Source organism: Pteropus medius, unplaced genomic scaffold (assembly GCF_902729225.1).
Source record: "Pteropus medius unplaced genomic scaffold, Ma_sr-lr_union100, whole genome shotgun sequence".
In the NCBI taxonomy this organism is placed as follows: domain Eukaryota; kingdom Metazoa; phylum Chordata; class Mammalia; order Chiroptera; family Pteropodidae; genus Pteropus; species Pteropus medius.
In genome coordinates, this window is record NW_024350926.1 from 6,736,600 (window position 1) to 6,758,717 (window position 22,118).

A 22,118-nucleotide genomic window follows, 5' to 3' on the forward strand; every position below is an offset into this window, starting at 1 on the left:
ACTGAACATACAGGCAGAAAATTTATTGTAATTTAGCAGAAAGTCTAAATTAGGTAGCTATGAACAATGTATATGATATACGGTCTAGTGTAAATCACAAATTTTTGACAAAAGTGACTGGGGTTAGAACTTTAACATAGTTTTCAATTCAATTCTTTCCTTTCAGTCATCTAACATGTATCATCAGTGTCAATACTAACAGTTTTCCTGATCTTCCATAATTACCACTACCATGCAGCTATAGGTATACTACAAAGACAAAATTCCTGGATACAATGAAACAACCTGGGTTCCCTTAGAGGGTGCTTCTCTCTCCTCCACGCCCTGTGTTCCTCTAGCCTACCTCCTGCACCTCCCCTCTGCTTTACCTCTGAGGCTCCAATGAATGGGGTTGGTCACTGTTCACTTTCTCCTTGTCAGGTGTCCTAGATGCTAAACAATTTAAGGCAATAAAAATTGTTATTTAAGACTTTAGAAAGTTTAACCAACATCCCATAAAAGAGCAGGGAGAATCATACCACAAATAAAGGATGAGAACACGATGAAAATAGGTTCTGGATCTCTGCAATGAGGGAATTTTAAGCAACAGAACGAAATGGTCCATGTTAAGGGGGCATGCACAGAAGGGGGAACAGGATGGGAGAAATGATTACTCTTTGCCCTAGTGTTTCTAGAGCTTTATAACCAAGGCAAGTTTATTTTCAGCATCGCTCTCAGCATAATATGGTTTCAGGACAAAACAGTGTCCTCTTCTCCCTAAAAAAAAATATCTCCCCTCCTAACTAAATTTTCAACAAAAACTAGAATTGAAAAGCTTAAAAATAAGTATAACTAGGATGTTTACAAAATAATATAGATGTGTTTTAGATTTGTTTCACTGAAATAGGATGTTCTCACAGAGGAAGCGGGTGTTAAGAGTGGTCATTCGCAGGAAGAACTGCTAATGTGAAGGAGGTGGCAGGAAGAAAGAGAAGCAAAGCGGTTCAAGGTAAAGTTTGAAGACTTAGTTTTGATGGAGACTGACCACACCTCCCAGTTCCTTTGGGATACATTTTCAGCTCCCTCACATTGCAAGACCTTCTTTGACAAGCCCCAAAATATCCTTCCCCTTTCATCTTCTGTAGCCCCCTATGTACCTACACATAAAACTAGAACAGCATATGCTCACAAATCTCAGAAGAGGCCATGTCCTCTCGTGCCTTGTCCCACTTTTGACATAAATTCCTCTTACCCCTTAAATCCCAGTGCAAACAGGTTTTTCTTTGCTCCCTCATTCTATTCTAAATCCCTCATTTCTATTCTAAAAGAGAAAGTTGATGCTTTCTCTTTTGCTTCTAAGGCACACAATTCATACTTCCAGTTGCAGAGGCCAAAGATTGTGCAGTCTTCCTTGACTCCTTTCCTTCATTCGTATTTCACATTTACCCATCAGCAAATCCTGCTAGCTCAATGTTTAAAATAGTTCCAAAATATGGCCACCTTCCAAGACCTCCACTGCCACCCTTATGGTGCAAATCATCTCTCACCTAGATTACTGCAATAGCTTATCTGGTCTCCCTGCACCCTATGCCCCCAATAGTCAGTTGCCACACAGCAGCCAGATTTTATCTTAATTTTCAGTAGGACCATGTCAAAATCCTCAAAAGTTTCCCATCTCATTCACAGTAAAAGTCAAAATTCTTACAATGGGCTATAAACATCCCATACAATCTGTGATGAATTCTCCAGCCCAAATTATCTCTACCCTATGACCTACAACTCCCCTCTTGCTTATCTACAACTCCAGGGACCACCACACGAGCAATAGACTCCAGGCCTTTGCTCTGTCTTCACTGATCTTTCCCTCATCTTCCTCCTGGCTCACTCACTCACCGCTTTTAAGAGCTCCGCTCCAACGTCACCTGCTCAGTGAAATCTTTACTAATCACTCTTTCCAAAGATACAAACCCTCATTCCACTTTTTCACTTTTTCCCACCATCTTCCATACTGTTATGTATTTAACTTATGGCTTATTGTCTGTCTCTTTGTACAAGAATGTAAACTACACACATATAAAGTTTTTTGCTGTTCTGTTCACCACTGAATCTCTAATAGTAAAGTGTCTGTCTTATGCTCTGTACTCAATACTCACAAAATGAATAATGAATATCTACCTATCCAAATACTAAACAGATTATAAGCTGCTTAAAGGCAGGACGAATGTTTTTAATTTCTGTAGTCTTTCCTATCTCTAAAGTACACAGGAGAGTATTTGGCACACAATTCAAGCTCAGTATATGTTAAATTAGCCAACTATTTACCTGTATCCTAGGAGAGGAAAATAGAATGTATATTTTATTTTCTGTATGGCTGATGGTAAGCACATATTAGAAAACATTGATGAAAAGATGCTTCACCTTTGCTTCCATATTAACAAAAAGTTTTTTGTGGTTGTTATTGTTCCCTTTAAATCAAATGACTGGGTCAAACACTGTTTTTTAGATAAGTAGCCTTTTTCACTATAAAGTGAGACAGTGTGAGAAATTAATTATAACAATTAGGAGAAAAACACAGCAAACTATAAAGTTTATGTATGGTCTTACAGAGCTCACTCACAGATAAAAAGGTAATAATTTCATAATGAGATTGGTTTACTCAAGAGATATTTTCCCAAATTCTACTCTTGTAAGTAGTGGTAAATTCAGTAGTGCTTAGGAAAATGAAAGGTGTTATAACTGTCTAACAAGTGCCAGTGCTGCCAGGTCTCAACAAATAAAATCTGTGATGACTGGAGACTGTTATTGCCCTAGAGAGGTTCCGTTTCCTGGAGCAAGAGACCTCTGGGAAGTTCGTTAATGAAAAAATCTTGAAATCTATATGCACGTCAAGCATCTATTGTTAGACCCATTATCATTATTTGATAACCATACAGATGACGTGATTAATAAAATTTTTAAAATAATTTTGTATTACTGGACTCAGAGTAGCTATACCATTTTCTTAATCATGGATGTTAGAATATGTAACTTCTATGGCATGGGAGAGACTACAAAATTAACGTGAAAAAAGGAATCCTCGCATTCCAAAAGACTGGGAACAAGTGCCCTAGAACAGCAGTCTCCAATTTGTTTAGCACCAGGGACCGGTGCTCCTATGAGAATCTAATGCCTGATGATCTGAGATGGAGCAGAGGTGGTGATGCCAGCGCTGGAGAGTGGCTGCAAATACAGATGGAGCTTCATTCACTTGCCTGCCACTTACCTCCTGCTGTGTGACAGTTCCTAATAGGCCACGGATCGGTACCAGTCCGCGACCCAGTAAATGGCACCCCTGCTCTACAGCTTTCAAAGGTATCATTCCACATATAATTATTCACTTCTAGAGATTACATTACTGCATGGATAAATAAGCATTTTTCTCATGCTGGTACTCCTAATTGGCAATATGATATAGAAGTAAGTTGAGTTTGAGTCTTGACTGTTCTACTAGCTAGCTTTTAAACCATGAACAATAATTCCACAAGCTTCGATTCCTTCACTTATAAAATAGGGGTGAACCCATCTCCCCTAACCACTTCATTAAGAGCTGTGACAAGATAAAAGCAGAATGGATGTTACATCATAAAGTATGATATAAATATTACTATATAGAAGAATGCATGGAGGTAATGTGTGGCTGAAATGATTAAGTTTAGACTTGACCATAAAAGGACCTTACTGCTAAGCTAAAGAGTTTTTAGACCTGACCTCGAATAAAAAACCATTAGAGATTTTACTGAGGAGGGTGGGGATGGTGGCTGTGTGTATATGTGTGAAGATCAATGAGATAATTGCGCCGTCAAAGAAATCTAGTGGCTCTGTGAAAGGACGGCTAACAGTGGAAAGAACTAGTGGCTATTTATGATAGTCCACACGCAAGATAAAAGCTTGGACTATAGCACTGACAGTAAGATAAGAGTGGATCGACTTCAGCACTGCAAAAGGCTCTACATTTAAGAGAAAAGGAAGAATTTTAATACAAGCAGATAGGTGGACAATCACCCCCCCCCAAAAAAAAATCCCCCTAATTTTGTTATTGGAAAAGACTGAGTTTAGATGTGTTAAATTTGAGATGTCTGGGGGTATTCAAGTAGAGATGTCCAAGAAGGTATGCAATTAAACATCAGAAAGAATAGGTTGTATAAAGAGCTATAGATCTAGGAGTCAGCTGCTTGAGATGGCTGAAGACGTTAGAGAAAAGAATGAGAAGAGCAAGGGAGTGCTGAATAAAGAACCCGGAGAACATCAAAACCAGAGGAGTGGACAGAAGTATAACCAGAGAAGGAGAATAAAAAGAATATGAGATAAGACGGTAGAGGGAATTTATCACAAATGCTCCAACTTGCAGAAATATTAAAGATGAAATTCAAAGGATGCTTAAGTTTGATGTTTTAGAATTAAATACTAAGGATCAGAGGACACTTCTGACTTAGTTCCATGTTTACAGAAATATTCATTTCCTCTGAGGAAAAATTTGTGAGCTCCCAGAATAAGCCTCCACTATACTCCTAGGCAAAAGTTTCCTAATTGGTCAGCCCTATTCTTCCTTCACATACCTGAGACCCCACCGCCTTCAAGCACTAACAGTCAGAAATGATGCTGATAAGCCAAAGGGCAACGATAGAACGTGAAGATCATTTTCTGGAGAGAAAGAAGTCATTTGCTTTTGTTTTGGATTATAGCCAACAGATGCTTTTTATTAGAGGCCTTGAGGTCCTTATAACACATACCCCTTTGCTTTACTCTTGTGAAAATGATAAAAATTTGCCCTCCAAATCTTAATTTTCTGCTCAAATGAAAACTTAAGAACTCAAGGAGTCATTTTCCATTTAACCCGAGGCCTTAAAACAATTCTCTCTTTATCTATAGCACAATAAATGACTTCCAACTATACTCCTACATGGCCAAGAGAAGATTAAGCTATGTTTGAGATATTCTATTTCAAATGGCAATGAGATATGATTTTTCGTAAAAACAGCCTATTTTAGGACCTAACAAGTCGAATTTCAGATATTTGGGAAATTTCATCATCCAGAACACCTCATTACCTAGCAATACTAGAGACAGCTGGCATTAGCCTTATCATTTTGCCACCACTAGTAATTCATTTACCCATCTGACCAAGCCAGAAATCTGGAAGTCATCTTAGTCTCCCTTTCTCTAACCTCCAACGATTAATCATTCTCCAGTTAAACAGTTCTTAAAAATGGTCCTCTACCAGCACTATCCCTTGTCCAAGTATGAAGCCATTAACTAAACTGACAGTGCCTCAAATTATATTGGTCAGATTTGGGGCTGATGTCTTGATATTTAACATCTTGTAATAAATTCCTTCCTTGCATGTCAATGCAAAAATCAATGAAGTGACCTTTGAACACCAAACTCAACTCCTCGCAATGTTGCCCCATCACCTTACCTGGGAACGCGTGCCTAGTACTTCCAAAATGCTAGATTCTCCTACAACCACGGGCCTGGGTTAGATTTCCATCCCTTTATTTACTACCATCTATGAACAAGAAAGTCTTAAGTTCTTGGAAGTACAAAAGCAAGAAAGTCCTAATCTCAATAATGTAAATGTTGATGAGATCTTGATTATACTACAGGAAGATAAAGGAATAAATCTATTTGCATAATTATAATAAATTTACAAATTTTTACAGTCAAAAATCACTAATTTAGCATTCTGCTATGATCTAAAAATACAACAAAAGTTTTAAAAGTAAGGCAGTTACCTGAGGAGAGTCAAAAGGATATCGACTACTAAACTTAAATAGAAGTTGAAATTTTTCCCCTTCATATAAGGTACCTGGTGCACCTTCCATGTCTACAATCCACCTAGAACAGAAAAAAACAAATTTAAAACTTGAGATAAAAGGAAGTGGGGTGAGAAGGAGAAAATGGAACACCAAGTACTTCCTCTACACCAGGCACTGGCACAGGGATCATTCATATGTAACAGCACACTTTATCCTCCCAGCAACTATAAAAGTCGGTATATTAACATTCCTGGCCCTACTCCCTTCTCTGCCGCTCAAGGATAAAATAACTAGATCAAGGTCAGACGGCCAGTAAAGGACAGAGCCAAATTTTAACCTGGGTCTGGGGAAAAAAAAAAACCCCAAAACAAAAACCCAACTCAGGTGTGCTAATACCAAAGCTTGTACTTTTCCTACTCAATTTATGCTATCTTATTTTTTCAAGACTATTTTTACAATAACTAAAAAGATTTTATAGACAACATCAAACTAATCAACTGCCATTCTGATAGCAATTATTTTAGAACTGGGGAAGTAGGTATCAGTAATGACTACAGAGAATTGCAGCAGTCACTCTGCCTTTCTCATCAGTATTCTAGAGAAGACTAAAAACGGAAAAGGAAGTAAGCTGACATCAGTCCACTTCTCTGATGGGTATTCAAGGCTCTATATGGCCTTGCCTTTGTCTCTCAGTATGTTTCAATTGTTTAATAAAAACCAGAATAGATTTCTATGGCATCTATGCAAGCTGACTTTGTTTCCAAATATAACAATCATGAAAATAAATTTGCTTCTAAGTATATTTTGTACACTACTTCTTGTTCTCTTCTTTAAAAAAAAGGCGAGGGGAGCAGGGATTATGATAGCAAAAATGATGGGGCAGCATTTAGAAGTAAAAGTGGACCAAAGTCATAAGATTTGAGTTCCTCATTATAGCTCTGCCACTTATAGTTATTATTGTACATCTGGCCAATGTCTTTCATCTTATACTCTTCCAGTATAAAAATTTATCATTTTAAATACTGGGAAACAAAAAGAAGATTGAGAATACAGTTTTAGGGTTCTATTCATCACCTCACATATCTGCCCCTTAACTAGCTGTGTGACCATGAATAAGCTTTTTTACTTCTCCCGTTTTAACTACTTCAATTGTAAAATAGATATTAAAAAAAAAAAGATATTCAATTCAAAGTATTGTTGGAAAGACAAATGACATTACATATGCAAAAGACAGCACATTCCTGACATCAGAGCCAGAAGCAGTAAATTATGTACAAAGCAAAAGCTGCACTAAAAAAAACCCCAGAAAACTAAAACCTGTTCTCTCTGTAAACTAGGTAGGCCCTCCCTAGCCATCAGAACCCCTTTATCCTCCCTCCCTGACACCCACTACAGAGAGCAAAAGCGATATTCTGAGAAAAAAGCAGGATTCTCTGGTGCCCTTTCATTCTGTTTATAAGGTAATTTTTAGGGCACTCAATGTACCATAAATTTACATGCAATCTATCCAAACAGTTTTTAAACAATAGCAAAGCAAATATCTCAGTAATTCTTCAAATAGCTAGCTGTGTGAGAGACAGGTCAAAGGTGGCATAATTTTCAATATTGTGTAGGATAACCTTAAAAAACATTTTACTATTTAGAAAATAATGTATGTTCACTATAAAAAATTAAGAAAAAGTATAAAAAAAAAATCACCCAAAGATAACCACTATTAAAGTAAGTTCTTTGGGTACATTTCATTCTAGTCATTTTGCGGTTTCTATCAATGGTATCGAAGTCCAGTGAAATGCATTATGTGCTAACTTAAATTTACATAAATTCAGATCATCAGTGTTTATGATCCTAATCACGAGCACACACCCCAGAGTAAGAATGAGGTGGGAGCAGTCTCAGTTCTTAACTTCTTGTGAGTAGCTATTGCTCTGTGATTCTAATATTTAAACAGTATTTTTCAAACATTCATGTCTCCTAATCAAAGAAACAGCCATCTATTCTCCTTTGAAGGGAAAACTAGCTTAGTTGGGTTTATTAAGACAGGATACACACCAATATGGCCTCTCTAAGGGATTTTCAAAGGTAATTATGACTACACATAATTTTTGCCTTACCAGCTGACTACAGACTATAATTCAAGGGATGACATTTCCCAATACTACCTAGTGAAATCATTTCTCTATTACTGACATTTACATTGTTTCCAAAATGTCCCTAGAAATAGTAATGTTGAAATGAGTTCACAGTTGACCCTAGAGCAACATGAGTTTAAACTGTGCAGGTCCACTTACATGTGAATTTTTTTCGATAAATATATACAGTATTATAAATATTATAGTCTCTTCCCTATGATTCTAATAACATTGTCTTTTCTCTAGCTTAAGAATACAGCATAAAAATACATAAAACACTCAAAATCTGTGTTAATCTACTAATGTTATTGGTAAGGCTTTAGGTCAACAATAGGTTAAGTTTTTAAGGAGTCAAAAGTTATTTGTGAATTTCTGACTACATGGCGGGGGTGGGGGTCTGCGTCACTAACCCCACATTGTTCAAGGGTCAACTGTAGTTAGTTCTAAAATCAATCTTTCTATGTCTTTTTTCATTCCTTAGGATAGCACACGGGTTTATTAGCTCAAAAGATATGATAATCATATTTTTAAAGGTCTTAATATACATGCCACTGAACTCTTCCAGAAAGCCTGAGGTGCTTTCATCATCTTCCTTATCCATATCCACATCCCAGAGAATTCCACTTAAAACTATTTTAAGATCTGATATTTACAGGACTATTTTTATATCCTGAATGATGGTCCAAATATAATTAAACATTTATGACTTATAATAAATTATTTTAAAAGAAAAATTATTGCCTGACAAACATCTCTAAATGACAGATTTATTCTGCAACACAGATAATGTTGTTTACAAAAGAAACTATCAACAAAACAAAAAGGCATCTGACTGGATACGAGGAGATATTTACAAACAATTCCTTTGATAAGGCGCTAATATACAAAACATAAAGAACTCATACAACTCAATGACAAAAAAAAACTCAAACAACTCAATTAAAAAACGGGCAGAGGACCTGAACAGATACCTTTTCCAAGACATACACAGATGGGCAACAGATATAAGATGCTCAGCTTCATTAGTTATAAGGGAAATGCAAATCAAAACCACAATGAGAAACCACTTCGTACCTGTTAGAATGGCTATTATCAATAACAAGAGGTTAACAAGTATCGGAGATGTGAAGAAAAGAACCTCACACACTGCTGGTGGGAATGTAAATTGGTGCAGCCACTATAGAAAACAGAATGGAGGTTCCTCAAAAAATTAAGAACAGAGCTATCACATGACCCAGAAAGTCCTCTTCTGGGTATCTACCCCAAAAATTTGAACACTTACTCGTAAAGATATATGTACCCCTGCGTTTATTGCATCATTATTCACAATAGCCAAGACATGGAAACAACCCAAGTGTTCTTCGAATGATGATTAGGTATAGAAGAGGTGGTACATATATACAATGGAATACTACTAAGTCATAAAAAGATGAAATATTGCCATATCAGACAACATGGATGGATTGAGAGTATCATTACAAGTGAATTAATTCAGATGGAAAAGGACAAGAACCATATAACTTCACTCATATGTGTGATATAAAACAAAAAGCAACAAAAGAACAAACTCAGACACAGACAATAGTATGGTGGTTAGTGGGCAGGGGGGACAGTGAAGAGGGTAAAGGGGGTCAGATATCTGGTGACAGAAGACTAGACTTTGGGTGGTGAGCACACAATGGAATATACAAATGATGTATTATGAAGTTGCATACCTAAAATTTATGTTACTAACCAATGTTACCCCAACAAATTTAAAAATAAAGATAATGCTGTTTAGGGAGTTATTATTTGTGGTATCACTACTTATTTGTAAAAATGTAAAAAATTCCTTTAACAGTTTATAAATCACTGTGCTGTATGGTTCTCCCTGAATCCCTAAAAAGTAAAGGTTGAAAGAGGGAGCAACAATTACCAATTTCCTTGAAAACTGTAGGGCTAGCTGTTACAGAATATTCTGAGGTAGGTTAACAAAGAAAGAGAGGAAAAAGCCTACAGGGCTCTTTCCTCTCTTATTTTATAATTAAACAGGGCTTGCTGTTTTATTATACTGAACAAAAACAGGTCACTTGTTTAATTGTATAGAACAAATAACACTCTAAATGTGTGCTCCATTTTTAAATTCTGATATAAATGAAAAATCAATTGAGAGCCAAGAAAAGACATGGAAGAACCTTAAATGCATATTACTAAGTGAAAGAAGTCAATCTAAAAGGGCTACATACCATACAATTCCAACTATGTGACATTCTGGAAAAGGGAAAACTATGGAGACAGTAAAAGGACCAGTGGTTGGGGCAGGGAGAGAAAGATGAACAGGTGGAGCACAGAGGATTTTTATGGCAGTGAAAATACTCTGTATGATACTGTAATGACAGAAAATGTTATTATACATGTGTACGAATACACAGAATATGCAACATCAGTAGTGAACCCTAATGCAAACTACAGACTTCAGGTGATTATGATGTGTCAATGTAGGTTCACCAATTGCCACAAATGTCCCACTCTGGTGGGGGATGCTGGTAATGGAGGAGGCTGTGTGCGTGTGGGAGCAGCGAGTATATGGGAAATCTCTATACCTTCTACTCAATTTTGCAGTGGAGCTAAAAATAAAAATGCTCAATTGAGAACCAGCAATGTTTAAAGAGACTGCTACAGAGCTGGAGATGTGTACTATATTTTCAAACATTAATATATCCATCCAAACATCAATATATCTATGCTTAAAACTTGACTCCTGTCAAGTACTAACTCAAATGGCAAAGTCAAAAGTAACCAAAACTGTTTCTTCTGAAAAGAGGTTGTGTGAATTTTGGTCACTTTTGCTCTCTGGACCTAGAAAAATCACTAAATATTTGAATTGTCCTATTTGTGCTACAAGTTGGTCTACAGTAAACTTTCATCTTGTTGGTTCCTATTCTTTTTATGCTTTTGGAGATTTTTTACAAGGGTCAATTATTTTAAATTTCCGCCCTATTTCAAAACATTTACCCTGTCTAACGGGATTAGTAAATCAAAGAAGTGATAAGAATAGATCATACTGTGTTGTTAAGACCTTAGTATGATACTCTTGAAAACACTTCACGCTCATTTAAAAGCTCCTTTTTTAAGAGAGGGGACACCTGCATCTCTCTGCTCTTTTGGTGTCCTAGCTGGAAAGAGACTTCTGCTCCACTCCCAAAGAAGGATCTGAATTAGAATGCCTGTGTCCTCCTTCCACTCTTCACTTTTTCATGCACAGAATAAGCTCTGCTTACTGTATTTACCTCTTACTAGAAGAGAATGTGATGAATACAAAATTCTGCATTTAAAAAAATGAGTATATATTCAAACATTAATAATAAAAGAAACAAATAAGCACTTTAAAAATTAAATACTTACTGTGTAATTGAATTTTGAACACTCTTTTCATTTAAAGTCATCCCAGGAGGTGGGTCATTTTGCAAAGCCAACAGTTCTTTCTGCAGTCGTTTCTAGAATATCAAAAAAATTTGCATTTTTTTTTTTGGTTATGACATAATATATCCTACTAGTTATACAGTCGGAAAGCCTTGATTAAATTTCCTTCAAATGCTCCCACATTTTCCTTTACAAACCCCTTACTTCTATATAAGCCTAACTCTCAAATTTTTAATTGCCTGTCCTATAAATCACAATCTATTGTTAAAATATTTCTAAATGTATTTGTAAACACTGACACTGTAGAGTGGTTATAAAGAGCAGCCAGCTACCTCAAGAACTTCATAGCCACTCCACTGAGGTTTATAAGATCTCAGCCTAGGTTGTAAGTGCTTAAAGTTTTAGCAGTGCTTCCTTTACTGCCTTGTCAATTATAAAAACCATATTCCTCCATAATCCTTAAAGAATGTGTCATTTCAGACAGACAAGTGTTCCAGAGGAACTACACAAGTAACCAACCTGTCATGCAAAAGTATTTTGAAAAAGTTCTAAATAATTTTAGTTTACAATTTATAGCTCATATTTCTGTTTTCTTAAATAGTATCATCTGCACACGATTTAATATTTCGGCACCAGAATATAACATATCAGGGCCTGAGATATGTAAACTTACTTTTCCACATACTAGATGCCCCCAAAAGGATGTGTATTTTGCAATCTTGTTTATACAGCTTTTATTGTTCAACTTTTCTCTTATTATCATCATTAGTGGAGACATACTTTTTCAGGACAAAACAAAAACCACAGCAGCCAACAATTTATGGGTTTAAAAACCAAATAACCAATGTTTAATTAGAATTGCAAGCAACATTATAAAGATTCTTAATGTGCATCTTTTTTTGGATTAGACAAGCATGGAATTATCTGCTCAGAACTCAAGAATTCACTGCTTAAAAGCTAGTTTCTGCTTTTTCTGGACAATGAAACTTTACTATAAACACAGCAATGTTTCCAGATCATTTCAGTTTACAACACTTTTAAATAGGCTTAACATCATCAAACACCACTACAGATTAGAAAACTCTTCTCAAACACCACTACAGATTAGTGATTAGAGAATCACTAATATAACTTTAATAAATGGTTCTTTAAGTTGCCAAGAATGAAAACTTTTCCACAGATCTTGCAGTATTATAATTGCTAGTAACAATGAAAATAAGGTATCAACTTCTTGCAATTTCTGACCCCCCACGTTCTAACCCCAACTCTCATTACCCAGCAAAAGGGTTTATTTATTTTGGCGAATATATCACATCATTTTGGTGTAACAAATCACAACTCATCTTCAGTGCTGGCATTAATACTGCTAACATTTATTGCTTCACGTGCTCTTAAACTATATTATATATTGCCTCACTGTAACTAAAGAAATTAGGAACTATTTCTCCAAGTCCTCGTAAAATAAAAGCATATGACTCAAAACCTCATCCACAGATCACAATTTGTGAAGCACAGTGCTAAACCATGGAGTTTTATCCCAATGATGTGAGCTTTGCTTTTCTGGCTCCTGATCATTTTCACCAATGCCCATGCTTACATATCAGTTTTTTGCTTTTTCGGACAGCTAAGGATGATAGGGATGATTGTATAAAAAAGTATTTAGATGGCTGTTTTATCATGAACATTACTGTTTAAGTTGCTGACTACCAATTGTATCAAATGAAATGCTCCCAGTAAAAAATAAAATAAGTATTTTAAATAGCATCCTAAAAGGTCATTCATATACAAACCAGTTCAGCGCCTCAACTAATACATTTCTATAAGTATTATCTCACACTAATGTATATTGAAAGCAAGACACAAAAAATTTATACTCTTGTGGTTATAAATCAAAATCAGAATATATCCCTCTTAGGTACTAATAGTAACAATACAACAAGGAACAAAGTGACAAGATTTGTGGCCCCGTAAAGATTAAATTCTAGTGGAGGAAGAGATGGTCAATAAATAATAACAAAACAAATAAGTATATGGTACTTTAAAATGAGATGAAAGATGGAGCAAGTTAAGGTGACAGGGAGTTAGGTCTTCCATCTTAAGTTTTATCTCAAACTGACAGTTTGAGGAACTATTCTAAAGAGTAGAAATCTTTACTAAGCATCGGGAGAAATATCAGTGAGAGAGGGAAAAAACATTAAAAATGTAGAGATATATGACAATAGCGGCTAACGTAACAGTACATAAAATAGCTAACAATGTTTTCTCCAATTTCATCTAACAACCAACTAAAGATGGAAGGTTAACAATAAGGGTGCATAATAGAAAAAAAAGAATCCCATACACATTAACATCATGACACTAACAAATAACCACTATTTCCTCCCAACAATATTAAGAAACAATTATAACAAAAGCCATTTCTCTTCAGGGTGAAATGCTAGACCATGAAATTTTAGTTTAAAATACCGATACAGTAGGAAACATTTTCTTTCCTGCTGAATTCTAAGTACTTCTACAAACCTTAATTCCTAACAGTTACTTTTTGAAACTTATCCCCCTTTTAGAAAATGGAAAGCCTTCGACAAATGGAGGTATTCATTCTTATTTTAAACGAACATCTTCAACAATCAGGCTGGGATGCAAAAAGTGACAAGACTAAAAGATTCTTATTTTTAAAGAGCCTATAACCTAAAAAGAAAGACAAATACGTAAATAATTTCTACCTGTTTTCAGTGGAAGGAAAGAGTGGTCACAAAGGAGAACAACCAGGACTGTGGTATACTGAAGCCAAAGGAAGAATGTGTTTCAAAGACTGAACGGAATTTCATTTGCAGCACAAGGGCAGAGTAGATACTTTAAGTAATTCTAGAGAAAACAAAAATAAAGTGAATGCAGGAACTCTGAAACTTCACCTTGGGGGTTCCTACCAAACGAAAAAAGAGAAAGACCAAAAAGTGAAGAATCTAACAGAAGACCTACATAAAATAAAACTATGACCCCTCAGTGTAAGGGTGAACAAGGTAAGGACGTAAAAGGAAAGAACAATGAAATCTGCCAGTTTTTAACTTAGCAAATGGGTAGAAGGGAGAAAAAACTCTCCGTGAAATGTCATAACCTCAAGTGGACACCTACTGGATTTGCAGCCTGAATTCTTGCTACCTGAGAATCTTAGGCAAGAATTGAATCAAAAGTAGTCCATGAAGTAATGCCCCAGGCAACTGAGAGAAGCAAACAGAAACCCTGCAGGAATACAAGTTCTATTCTTTGAGGTAACAATTTCACTTTTCAGATTCTAGGAAGATACATAAAAAATGAATAAGGACCAAAAGAGAAATTATTCAGAAGACGACAGCATTCAATGCCTGATGTGACAAAAATCTATCTTTCCTAGCTGGAAAAACACCAGATCCTCAATTAATTCACTTTATGTTCTTGTCGCATTTATATAACTAAGAGTAACTCTAGGAGGAAATTATGGTCTATTTATCTTTGTATTCATAACATTCGAAACTGGGTCTGGGGCATAACAGTTTTTTGCCTCAGTAAATGGTTTTTAAAAAATTAATAGAGATATTGACTGGTCCACTATTTGCAAGAGAAAAATTCAGAAACAAAATATGTGTCTATCAACGGGTAAGTTACACAAATTATGGCATAGGAAAATAAAACTATCGCAGCCATTAAGAATTACGTGAATCTCTGTATACTGACAAAAGAACTCAAAACATACTGAAATGAAGAAAAAGCCTCAATTTCATTTGAACATAAAGGGAATATATATATATATATATTCCCTTTATGTTCAAATGAAAGCAAGAGATTTATTTACAAGCATTATGTAAGGAAGGAGACCAGGACACAGCCAACTATTCACAGCAGTCCCCTCCTAGCGGTGGAGGGGGAGAAAGAGCACAGCCCTATTTGCATTACATACTTTTATGTTACAAGTCTTTTACAAGCAAGTAGAAGTGTATTTCTTGCATAATTAAAAGACAGATTTAAGGGATCAATGGATAATAAAAACATGTCCACATAAAAACATGTCCACAAATGTTCACAGCACCGTTATTCACAACAGCCAAACTGTGGAAGCAACCCAAATAGCCATTAACTGATGAATGGGTAAACAAGATGTGTTATATCTATAAAACAGAAAGTCATTTGGCCATAAAAAAGAATGAGGTACTAATATATGCTGCAACACGGATGGACCTCAAAAACATTAAGTGAAAGAAGTGAGTCACAAAGCATGACACATATGATACCATATAAATGAAATGTCCAGAAGAGGCAAATCTAGAGATACAGAAAGTAGACTGGTATCTGCCAGGGGATGAGGGGAATGAGGAGAGCAGTGATGGAGAAAGCATGTTTACGGGCACAAGGTTTCTTCTGGGGATGATGAAAATATTCTAATATTTCTGGGATTACTGCACACCTGATTTACACTTTAAATGGGGGAACTGTATGGCATATATATCTAAATAATACTTTTCTAAAAATTCAATGATAATCAGCAGATTAAACATAGGTGAAGAGATCATTAGTACCTAGGAAGATGATCTGAAGAATTTACCCAAGATATAACAGAGAAACAGAGATGAAAATAAGACAGAGAGAACACAAAAGGGAATGAGAGGCAACATTTAAAGAGAGAATGCTTGAGAACGTCCCAGAATTGCTGAAGACATCAATCCTCACATCCAAAAGCCCGATGAATTCCAAAAAGCACAAATAAAAAGAATTCCAAACTTAAACACATCACTGTGAAAGTACAGAACACCAACTAAAACAGTGCTCACTCTAAAACTAGAGAGAAAACATAGATTACTTACAAAGATATAGAAATTAGACTAATGGCTATCATTTTTAAAAACTAAAAAAAAAATTTTCAATTACAGTTGACAATAGCATGTGTACAGCATAGTGATTAGACATCTATATAACTTAGGAAGAGATCATCCTGATAAGTCTAGTACTCACCTGACACCATACAGTTTATTACAATATTATTGACTGTATTTCCTATGCTGTACTGTACGTTCCCCTGTCTTTATATCTGGCAATCTGTATATCTAAATCCCTTTCCTTTTTTCACCCAATCCTATGAAAGAGGTAAAACATGCTGAGGGCATACAAGGTTAAGAAAAAATGCGTACAGCTTTCAGGACTAAGGCTATGGTGGACTCATGATCTCAGGTATAAAGTTGGAAAGAAATGAAGTGGATTTTGAGTAAAATATGAATTCAGAAAGTACAAAGAGTGGAAGGGCTAACTAACCTGCTAGATAGGATTTTTTTAAATATCCCAGGAACAATGAAAAGATGGGGGAGCTGTCAAAACTAGCCAGAATTCAAAATAGAATTTCAATATAAAAAGTGACTGAAAAGTGTTGCTAAGTGTTCCTAGCAAGTAAAGGATACTGACAGATTGCACATTTGCAGTAATGTCCACTTCAACCTAAGGACAAGCAAAGCAGAGGACCCAGAATCATAATAAACAACCTAACTCTCAGGGATTTTAATGGACTGAAAAAAGTTCAGCATAGGCCTTAGAAAAGGGAGATGCAGGGCTAGCAACGATGATTCTACGGAAGGCCAAGAGACTAAAAACAAGGGCTATTCATATTTTAATACAAGGCTCCTAAAACAAAGAGGACAACAGAAATCTCAGAGTTGTTAATTATTCATATCCATTTCCTGATGGTAGCTTTTATTCCAAAGATTCATGATATAAAAGTTTTAAGTTTGTCTAGGTACACAACTGGCATAGAGAGTCAGCTAATAACTGAGCCTAGAGAACCACCCAGCAGCCATATCTTAATGTAGTTTGTTCTTTAAGCCTCCGGCATAAAGAACTCTCGTGGCAGATACTTTCTTCGTGTAAAAGAGCCATGAAACAAGAGATTTCACTAAAACTGATAAGGCAGTCAACATTCGTACAAGAAATGGATGTTCTCCGAAAGAAATGTAATTATGGAGACAGCCAGGAACATAAATATAAACATTTTCATAGTCTCAAATTTGGTTCTTAAAGACCTCTTCAGAGGTATCCACTTTGGTATGTCTACATCTCCTGAATTCTAAATCTGGTACAAAGAGCGGTATTACATCTTATCGACTTACATAATGTGCACACCTGAATCTCCCCCTTGTAGTGAAGGTGAGCTCTCAAGTTGGGCTACACAGTAGAATTACCTAGGAGCTGAGAAAAATTCCAATACCCAAGGTGCATGTCAGACCAATAAAATGCCACTGGGGACAGTTTTGTTCTGTTTGTTTTTTTTTTTTTTTAAGATTCCCAGGTGATTCCCAGTATAATGACAAAATTGAAAACCACTAACTTGAATTTTCTAACTCCAAAAAAAAAACCAACATAAAACAAACAAACAAAAAAACTGGGGGAAGGTATTGATCTACAGTAGAAAATGGAAAAAAGAAACAAGGAACCTGGAGGTAGCAACAACATCACATTTTACCAATTTTAACATGGCTTCAATACATTTCAAATCCATGGTGGACTGATATTTAAATTAAAATAGTCAATTCCCAATATTCACAGCAGCTATGTTCTAAAAAGTCACAGCAAATTCCAAAACACTGTTCCTAGGGGAAATATAGGGTTAGGCTGCTGCGATCCCTTGGCCACATTCAATCAGTAATGTTGGTGGTTGTGTGTTTCTGTTTAAAGACTCTTTAAGGTAGACTGGTGATTCATTAATATTGAATCCAAGGCCAAGAGCACAGGCCTGAATGAAGGTTATCTAACATACATTTTTTGCATATGGCACATCACAGTCTTCTTGCAATTAGAAACACTAGACAGCGCTTCAGTACTCTGCTTTGAGGCCATTTTAAACAGTGAAATCACCAAAAACATAGAAGTGCAAAAAAAGTGGCCCTAAATAGACAGAGAAAAAGACACCTGTTGACAGCATGACAGCTGAAACAAGGCAAAGCATGACCTTGTTTGACCTTGGCTGGGACCGTGAACATTCAGCAACTCACATTTTTTTGTTTTTCACTGCTCTGCTGCACAGATCACCACAAAAGCATCACAAATATCAATTTTTAGAGTTACAAATAAAGTTTGCTGAGAGGCCGATTCACAAGTGCGGAATCCATGAATAATGAAGATGGACTGTAGAAGTATCAAATCAAAATTGTTCAAAATGTTATAAAGAAATGACTTCTATGAGGGTTCTACTAAGCAACACCAAGCAAACGCGGCACCTGTACGCCTAGCTATGTAGTTTTCTCCACCAGAACCCTTAAGCTGGTCTCCCTAGGAACGGAACAGTTTTTCTCATATCAAAATCTATATACTAAAAGACATCTATATACTCAATTTTTTCAATATATCTGCCTTTTATGCAGTAAAAAAGTAAACAAATTATATTTTATCAACTCCCTCTAATCACAAAATGCGGCAATGGTTTAAAGAAAAGGTATGGTGGGTGGACAACATAAGCTCTAAAATGCCCTATGGCTCAAAGTTTTTCTAAGTCTAAAAATTAAAGTTCATATGCCTATTTTATTACAGTAAAAGTCAATGTATGAATACATAAATATTCTCAGTTAACAGTTTATAGGCTTACAATCATATTTTATTTTTAGCAGTAGGGCTGCAACATAAATTCCCATTTGAAAAAACAGCTAACAGCTCCACTCACCTAGAGAAATAACTTGAATTCAGCAGGATACTATCAAACATGATGGACTCTCAGCTTGGACCCATATAACTTCAAAAAGAAAACAAGCTGACATATTAATGCTATAAAACTAAAAATATCTCACACCATATACAAAAGTTAATTCAAAATGAATCAAAGACCTAAGTGTAACATCTAAAACTATAACACTCTCAGAAGAAAGCACAAGTATAGTAAAGTGTAAATCTTCATGATCTTGGATTAGGTAATAATTTTTTAGATATGACACCCAAAGTACAAATGATAAAAGAAAAAACAAAGATAAATTGAACTTCATCAAAATTAAAAAATGTTGCGCTCCAAAGGATACCTCAAGAATGTGCAAACACAGCTCCCAGACTACGAGAAAATATCTGCAAATCACTCCAAGCAGAGGAAATAATAAAAGCAAAGGCATAAATAAATAGCAAGGAAGCCATTAAGGGGATAGGGGTGGAGGCAGGGGTGGGTGTGGGGGGATGCAGATGACACAAGATAGATGACTTAAGGCTTTTTAGGCCCTAATAGGGATTCTGGATTATATTCTGAGTAAAACAGGGAGACCACAGAAGAAATGTGAGTAAAGTGACAACTGACTTTTGTTTTGAAAGAAATCTAAGTAATGAGTTCACGAAAGACAGTAAGGGAACAAGGGCAGAAGCTGTTGATATAATCCAGATGAGAAATGATTATTTATATCAGGGAGTAATTCAGAAGAGTAGAAAAAGTTGGATTCTGGAAATATTTTGCAGGTGGAGCTGGAGAGAATTTGCTGATGGTATGACTGTGGGGTAGAATGAAACCAAGGTCTCTGGTCCAACAAAAGAATTAAGTTGCCAGGTACCATCATGGGGAATATTATAGAAAGAACAGGTTTCAGGAAGGAAAATCAGAAAAGCAATTTTATACATGTTTACCTTTCTGTTAATTTGCTTTTGTCTTGACCACTACACACTGATTTTTGTACAACACAGCTGTTAAGTCGTGAAACAGAACCTGAATTCAGGTCTTTTGATTCAAGATCCAGTGCTTTTTTTCCTGAAGTTTTACAAAAGCAACCAAATGAGATTAGTTTCTCAGAATCAAATGAGGAAAATTTTAAAACATCTGACAAATATGAACAAGTGCTTTTTTGATAAAATTAATAATAAAGCAGACAGCAATGATACAAAAATGCAATAAAATTCATCTAGCAAATGCTCAACTTAGATAAATATTACACAGTCTATTTTCAGGAAGATTTTCACTCCTACTTTAAAAACTCCTTGCTAATATTATTTTTGAATAGTAAAGATTTGTCATTATTTTACTCAGTGCACAAGTATATAAAGAAACTTTTTAAAATCTGATGCATAAAGTAACTTTATATTGTAAAGTATAACGCATATATTTTCCTCTAATTTTCTTAGCAACAGAAGCTACATTTCAGTAAATGCTTAATTCTTGACTGAAAGTTAAATAATTATCCCAATGATTTCTCTATGCCAAACTTGTTCATTACCTACAACTTTCCGGCATCAATAGATTTCAGAGCTTGGTTTCTAATCGCACCTTCAGTTGCTATGTAATCCTGGGTAAGTCACTTTCCAAATAAGTGATTACTTACCAAAAGTTTGCATTTTACAGGGTTGGAATAAAAATTCAGGGAGAAGGAATATGAAATATATTAAAGGTATGACAAACACAGAAATCAAAAAAATGAGCTCATTTTGGAGAGAATATACATAAACATAAATTTATATTATTCCTGTACAGGTACTCAACTTTACCATTAAAGAACTGCTTAACAGATTTCTCCAGAATAGAATTAAACTGTTGCAGAATCTGCTATTTAGAAATGCTTTTTGAAGTGCCAAGTGATGTACATTTACTGTGATCATTATAAGCACATTTAAGGGAAAGTATTTTTTCTTATTCTCAATTTTTCCTATTCTCATGAAATCTATGGCCCAGAGGAACAGAAGAGCTAAATAAGATAAAAACAAACACTTTGGGACAAAAAATAGAAGACATCTCGCAAAGTGGTTAATTGATCAATAGCAAAAAAATAGCACAATGACTGCTTTGAGAGTTAAAATGATTACCCTAGCTTTATGCCTTTGCTTTTGTTCACCTATATATGAATCTACTATCTACTTATGTTTCTCATTCACATAGAGCACCTTCGATTCTATCGTATGCTGTTCTCCTTTTCCGCTGGCACCTGCTCCAACAGCTCCCTGACAGCCCTATTCCTAACCAGAGCATCCATCCAGTCAACCTTTCAAATACAATAATTCTAGCTATACTAAAAGTTTCCAGTGCTCAGTAAGCCTCAGGATGCAAGACAGCCCATTTTTAAACTTTTGATTATGACATAACCCTTTATGAGATCAAACAGTCATATGGAATCTAATTGTCAAGGCAACATGACTACAACAGTGTTGGTAAGAGCCCATAGTCCACTTCTCTCAATCACTACAGCCAATTACTTGAGTAAAGAGCAATGCAAAGTTGAAAATAATCCAAAATTATTTATTATTTCTAAATCACCTGAACATTAGCACACATTCATAATCCATCTTTTGTTACTAAATCTCAGTCTCCTTCCAGCTAGCCCAATCAACAGTCAATAGTCTAAGACCCAATCAGGTAAGAGAAAGGAAGAAAACACAGAAAACCCACAAGAGTAATTCGATGGGCCAATTTTTCTCAATTACATCAGTTTTTAGAGTTGACAAACATCAACTATTATGCCCTGACTTTCTAAGATCTTAAGAGATAACGTAAGGAGAGTTCACACCTTAAGTTAATAAATGAATCTAGATGGTCAAATTAGAAAGGTATATCAAATATACTTAAAACTTGCAAAGTGAGAGAAGTCTGAATGAAACAACTAAATTCTAAAATCAGAAAATAAACCAAGGAGGCCAATTAGTTAAATATTTCATAATACATTCTTATGAATGAAATGAGCCAATAGGGAAAGAAAAAAAAAGATTAAATACAAAATGAAAATGAAATAACACACAAAATATAATTTTATGGTTTAGCTGAAAACAGAATACCCCAATAATGCTACACTAGCCCACTATTCTCAAGAGCCCACTATTCTCTAAGAATGGTTTTCTTAAAACATAATCT

At 35.5% G+C, this 22,118-nt stretch overlaps 1 protein-coding gene across 7 annotated transcripts in view; it reads right to left on the reverse strand.

Moving 5' to 3' along the window:
- UBE2W (ubiquitin conjugating enzyme E2 W) overlaps positions 1 to 22,118 on the reverse strand; it is a 48,355-nt gene that overhangs the window by 23,038 nt on the left and 3,199 nt on the right. For 3 of the 7 annotated variants that reach the window (XM_039841887.1, XM_039841882.1, XM_039841888.1), the window contains exons 2-3: positions 11,288 to 11,379; positions 5,751 to 5,853 (exon numbers count right to left, since the gene is read on the reverse strand). In XM_039841887.1, coding sequence (XP_039697821.1) covers positions 5,751 to 5,853; positions 11,288 to 11,379 — 195 coding nt within the window. Of the gene's footprint in view, positions 1 to 5,750; positions 5,854 to 11,287; positions 11,380 to 14,028; positions 14,171 to 18,977; positions 19,047 to 19,912; positions 20,075 to 22,118 lie in introns of those variants that run through there. The other 4 variants (XM_039841885.1, XM_039841884.1, XM_039841883.1 and 1 more) reach the window with 4 other exon arrangements.